Source organism: Myotis brandtii, unplaced genomic scaffold (genome assembly GCF_000412655.1).
Source record: "Myotis brandtii unplaced genomic scaffold, ASM41265v1 scaffold1814, whole genome shotgun sequence".
NCBI lineage: Eukaryota > Metazoa > Chordata > Mammalia > Chiroptera > Vespertilionidae > Myotis > Myotis brandtii.
In genome coordinates this window covers 140,184-146,084 of record NW_005356728.1, presented here as the reverse complement: position 1 = coordinate 146,084, position 5,901 = coordinate 140,184, and the positions used below count along the sequence as shown (strand labels likewise).

The 5,901-nt window shown below is 50.4% G+C and overlaps 1 protein-coding gene across 1 annotated transcript in view; it reads right to left on the bottom strand.

Moving 5' to 3' along the window:
• Positions 1–4,858, bottom strand: part of ASB16 (ankyrin repeat and SOCS box containing 16) — a 7,118-nt gene extending 2,260 nt beyond the window's left edge. Inside the window, exons 1-3 of the mRNA XM_005863886.2 lie at positions 4,436–4,858; positions 2,131–2,398; positions 5–148 (exon numbers count right to left, since the gene is read on the bottom strand). Coding sequence (XP_005863948.1) covers positions 5–148; positions 2,131–2,398; positions 4,436–4,736 — 713 coding nt within the window. The 5' untranslated portion in view covers positions 4,737–4,858. The remainder of the gene's footprint in view (positions 1–4; positions 149–2,130; positions 2,399–4,435) is intronic.
• Positions 4,859–5,901: the final 1,043 nt, after the last annotated feature.

The window sequence follows — 5,901 nt, the reverse complement described above, 5'->3', positions numbered from 1 at the left end:
GCGCAGCCCCACGTTGGCTCCATGCGCCAAGTAGAGAGCCACGTGCTCCTCCAGGCCGCGGGCCGCCGCCACGTGCAGGGGTGTCATCTCGCTGTCCCTCGCAGCCGCATTGACAGTAGCTCCTGCCTCCAGCAGCAGCTTGGCGCACCTGGGGGCAGGGCACAAGGTACCAAGGCGAATCCTGAGGGGCCAAGGCCTGGCCTGAGAACCCCTCTGTCGTCCCTTACCCGCTTTCTTCCCACCCCCTGCACCTGAAGGCGAACCTGGTGTCCGCCATCAGACTCACAGAAGGCCCCTGACAGACGGAAGAGCTGGAAGGCCCATGGACGTCACCAGGCGCGTCTTCAGTTTTCACGTGAAAAACCAGCCCAGAAAGAACTCAGACAGCCAAGGACACAGCACATTAGTGGCCACCTGGGATCCGGTACTCACTGCCTCAGACAGTCCCCCCAAGTCTAACCTGACTCCCCAGTCCCACTGGGAGCTCAAGGCCTGGTTGAGTCATTTGTGAGTGTAGAGCACACATACACAAAATGGAAAACCCACGACTGTGTACACTATGAAACACAGAAAATTAATGAGTGTGAGTCCAAAAGAAAAAGTAGAGACCCTAATATTTTCTTCCTGCCTCCCAACCTGAAGACCACCCTTCCAGACCAGCCACACCCACTCCAACAAAAGAAGGCACTTGGGGACCCACCTACCCCACTTTCCTCTAAAGAAAACAAATAGCCCAGCCTGTGTGGCTCAATGGTTAAGTGTCAACCTATAAACCAGGTGGTCACGGTTCGATTCCCGGTCAGGGCACATGCCCAGGTTGTGGGCTCGATCCCCAGTGTAGGGTGTGCAAAGGCAGCTGATCAATGATTCTCTCTCATCATTGATGTTTCTATCTCTCTCTCCCTTTCCCTTCCTCTCTGAAATCAATGAAAATATATTTAAAAACAAACAAGCAAACAGAACCAGACAACAAAAAGCAGATTTTAGGAAGCGCACATTTTTCAGTCTTCTAGTTCCTGGAAAAAATTATAGGCCAGAACACCATACAGGCAAATATTCATTATCAACCACCGTGGGGTAAACCAAATACACAACAAACAAAATTAATGATGAAACTACATTAAGAGTAATTTAGAATTAAAAAGCCTGAATGAAAGCCACTGGAACTCAGGAGCAGATCCATCAACTCCAATGAAACCCTGATGACCAAGTGTCCTTCTCCCAAATTTCAGCTCTCCGTCAGTGCGCATGCTCAGTGACTAAGAGTTGAGTAGCAGCCAGTTATCCATAACTACTGAATTTATTTCCTCGGTAAATTTAATCATGGGCTAAACTTTGTTTCCAAATACTAAATTTAACACTGAAAAGCTCACTCAGTAGGATTTCAGTAAGTGAAACTATTTTCCCTTCTTTTAAAAGGATAAAGTCTGCTGGAAAGTGTACCACGTGCCCATAAGAACTCAAGAAAGAGCGGGAGAATTTGGATCGCTCTGGATCCATCACTGATCTAGAGCTAAGCAGGAGAGAGGTTCCCAGCATGTGGGCCATGGAGTGTCTCCTAGGAGCCCTTGAGTCTTTTTTTTTAAATTAATTTCAGACAGGAAGGGAGAGGGAGAGAGAGAGATAGAAACATCAATGATGAGAGAGAATCATTGATTGGCTGCCTCTTGCATGCCCCCCACTGGGGATTGTGACCAAAACCTGGGCATGAGCCCTTGACTGGAATTGAACCCGGGACCCTTCAGTCCGCAGGCCGATGCCCTACCACTGAGCCAAACTGGCCAGGGCTAGATCTTTCTTGATGCCTACCTCAAAACAGCTCAGAATTTGGCTACAGTGGGTTCACAAGGAATAAGAGAGACTGCAGTTGGAACAGGGTTGTCCCAAAAAGCAAAAGGGGTTTTGCCTTCAGGGCTTAGCTGATGTGATCTTGGACAAGTCACTAAACCTTTTGGAGGCTCAGTTTTCTCATCTGTAGAATGAGACCTGTCTCCTAGGTTGTTGTGAGGACATACGTATATGAGGTGCTTCCCCTTTTTCCAGGCCTTGAGCTTCACACACACACACCACACACACACACACACACACACACACACCCTCCCCAAACCATCCCAAACCCTGAGCACCTACTGTAAGGACTCAGGCGCTGTACAGAGGTGCAAGGGGGTTGTGCCTTCCTCAGACAACACATTGGCTTTGGCACCGAAGGTCAGCAGCAGCCGCACACAGTCCGAGTGGGCTTGGGCACATGCCTCGTGCAAGGCAGCCCGGCCCCCAACCCGGGCATCCAGCTCAGCTCCCTGCCGGATGAGGTGGCGGGCACAGTCGGTATAGCCTCGGGCCGCAGCAATAGTGAGGGGCACTGTCTGCTTGGTCTTGGGGGTCAGTACCCAGAACCCTGTGGAGAGCAGACATATTGGGGGGAGGGGTGAGACCCAGAAGCAGGGCAGACGGTGGTGAACAGCTGATGCTAGTTTTCCTGCTGTACCTCTGGCTGAGCACAAGCTCTGTGCCAGGTTGTACCTGTGGAGAGGGGCTCACTCAAGCCCTGATTTGGGAGTAAATCAGAACAGCCTTTTAGAACAATTTGGCAGTCTGTAACAAAGCGTAGTAGGTGTGTCATAGAAAAAAATTACTTGCTCTTTAAAACCATAAGGGCAACTAAGAAGGGTGAGTTCTGTGAAGGGAACATCTGGGTCTTTGAGCTGCTGATGGAGTTCTTGCCTCTTTTGGTTCACTTGGGGCTCTGGCGTTGGGGATGGGAGAGTTATGAACAGGAGGTCCTGGAGCTGAGCCTGGGGGTGGCCAATGCGCAGAGCTGAAGGAGCCACGAGTTTGGAGTTCTGGGACACTTCTGGGGTGGGGACGGTGGGGGATGAAAGTGAGGGTAGAAGCAAGGGGGGAGGGGGAGGGGAGAGTGAGAGGTGGGGATGGGGAAAGGAAGAGTGGGGAGAGTTTGTTCATGGGACTGGTGTTGGATCCAAATTGAAGAAATGGCCAAGGACTTGTCTAAGGGACATAGATGCCTAATACCCAACAGTAAGTTATTATGGATTATGGTGAAGTAAGTCCTGGGTTTCCCAACGTTTGGATAGAGCATGCCTTATTTATTATTAGAATTTAAATAAGGCCAAGTGCCATTTGAGGGATGATGGACATGCTGCAGGATGAGACAGGGATGCCCTGGGCAGGGTCACATCTCTATTAGTTGAAGCCAAACAGGAATTTGGAGCCTGTGGTGACTGTGAGAACATATGCTCGCCAAGGATTTTGAACCCCAAATCCATGGGTGGGGTTGGAGGCAATCTCTTTTTTTTTATTCCTTCCTTCCTTCCTTCCTTCCTTCCTTCCTTCCTTCCTTTTTTCTTTCTTTCTTTCTTTCTTTCTTTCTTTCTTTCTTTCTCTCTCTCTCTCTCTCTCTCTCTCTTTCTTTCTTTCTTTCTTTCTTTCTTTCTTTCTTGAGAGAAACATCAATTTGTTGTTCCATTTATTTATGCATTCATTGGTTTATTCTTGTATGTGCCTGACCAGGGATTGAACCCAAAATATTGGCATATGGGGATGAGGCTCTAACCAACTGAGCTACCCGGCCAGGATGGAGGCAATCTCTTGTCACTCAGACAGGGCAATTTCAATTGAGGTATTTGGTTTACAGGGGACAAACCCTCTGGTCAGAATAGATCCTGATCTAGTTTGAAAATCAGCTGGCAAGTACACAAAGATGTTCATCATATTGCTATTTAAAATAGTCTTTACAAAAAGGAACCCAGCCCGGCTGGTGTGACTCAGTGGTTAAGCATTGACCTATGAACCAGAGGTCACCGTTCAATTCCTGGTTGTGGGCTCAATCCCCAGTAGGGGACATGCAGGAGGCAGCCAATCAATGATTCTCTCTCATCATTGATGTTTCTCTCTCTCTCTCCCTCTCTCTTCCTCTCTGAAGTCAATAAAATATATTTTTAAAAATCATTAAAAACATATTTTAAAAAAAGGAACCCAATCTCTCCAATCTATTTGGGGGCTAGTTATATAAATCACGGCATCCCCATACAGGAGAATTTATGCCCCTATATAACATATTATGTTGACTTATGGTTATTGACATGTTATATGAAAACATCAGGTTAAAAATAGCATGTGGATTATAATTTCATTCTGTGGAAGAAAAATATTCGTGTGTGAATATATATTCATAAAAATTGCATAAGAATATATTGTATTCTTATGTAATATGTTAATATAACTAATTTTGATAAAACATACAAACCACTAACCATGCCTCATCGCTGTTTAGCAGGGAACTGGAACGGGCAGTGGGAAAGGATAGCATAGTTCATGGTCTGGAGGGAGGGGTTGGGGCTGAGACGCTCCCCCCTCTCCCCACCCCCACCTCTTCCCTCTTCCTCCTCTTCTGCCCACACCTGCTGCTCCCTACCCTGTTCAGGCGACCAGGCCAGCTGGTTGCTCTCAGTCTCCACAATCATGTTGGCGGCATCTTCGTCTTGGAACAGGGCTTGGACCTGTTGCAGGTTGCCGGAGAACAGGGCATTGTGGACCGCTGGGTCTCGGCAGGAGCGGCGAGGCCTAGTGAGTCGGGCCAGAGAACTTGGGGGGCACCTTTGGCTCCGGCAGAGCTGGGCTGCTGCCCTGCGCCTGTCCTCCCACTCCAGCCACTCCCGCTGCAGGCGGAGAGCGCGCAGCGTGGCGGAGGTAAAGGGGAAGGTCCCTTCTGCCATGGGAAGGGGCCTGGGGCCTGGTTAGCGGCAGGTGGGCAGAGCCCAGTGACTACCACCCTTGCTGTGAGGAGCCACCCTGTCCCTCCCCCGTGGCCCAGAGAGCGCAGCAGCTGAGACTATAAATAGGCCCTGGGATCGCTGGTAAACACAGTTTGCCCAGAGTCCTGATCCTGGTGCAGAGGTGTTGGGCCAACCCCTCACCCACCCAGGGGTAGGGCCAGCCCCTGCCCCTGCCCCTGCCCCTGCTGATACCCTCCAATTAGGTAGCAGGCCCTCAAACAAGGCCATCCCTGCACCCCAGGGTCCACATCCTCCCATCTCTTAGGAGTGAGCGCCTTGGGTTGGTAAGGTCTGAGGTGACAGCGAAGACAGTTGTGAGCCTCTCCCCACCCTCATAGCAGGGACAACATGGTCTATAGCAGGGGTCCTCAAACTTTTTAAACAGGGGGCCAGTTCACTGTCCCTCAGACCGTTGGAGGGTCGGACTATAGTTTAAAAAAAAAACTATGAACAAATTCCTATGCACACTGCACATATCTTATTTTGAAGTAAAAAAACAAAACGGGAACAAATACAATATTTGTATTTGCATGTGGCCCGCGGGCCGTAGTTTGAGGACCCCTGGTCTATAGAAACTACCTTCAGTGAGTCCCCCCACCACACCCCACCCCACCCCACCCCAGCTCCTGAAAGGGCTCACATGCCTGCCTAAGGGCCAAGGGCTTGACCTTGCAACTCTGGGGACTCCAGACCAATGACACCTGTAAGCCAGGAACCTATTCACTCTCAGGAGAAAGTGGCTCTGCTTCCCGGAGCCTCTAGGGGGAGGACTGAGGCCGTGAAATAACATTCGCTGATGCGGTGGCAAAGCCAGGCAAGGGGAGGCAGGAGGGATGCCAGTCCCTGCATCAGAAGGGCTCCTCAGAAGCGCAGCTGCAGGCGGGCTGGCCTAGCCCCAACCTGCCTTGGCTGCCGTGGCTAGTCTGCCTCCTCAGCACTGTAGGCTCCTTCCGGCTCCTCTGCCCCTGCACTGCCTCCCCTCCCTGGTTCGGCAGCAGCCCTTGCTCAGTCATCTCTGACTTCTTCCTCTCCCTGGTCCCCTCACACAAAGGAGTTCCAGCTCCCATCCCCACATTGTCAGTCACCATCTCGATGTCTTTAACCT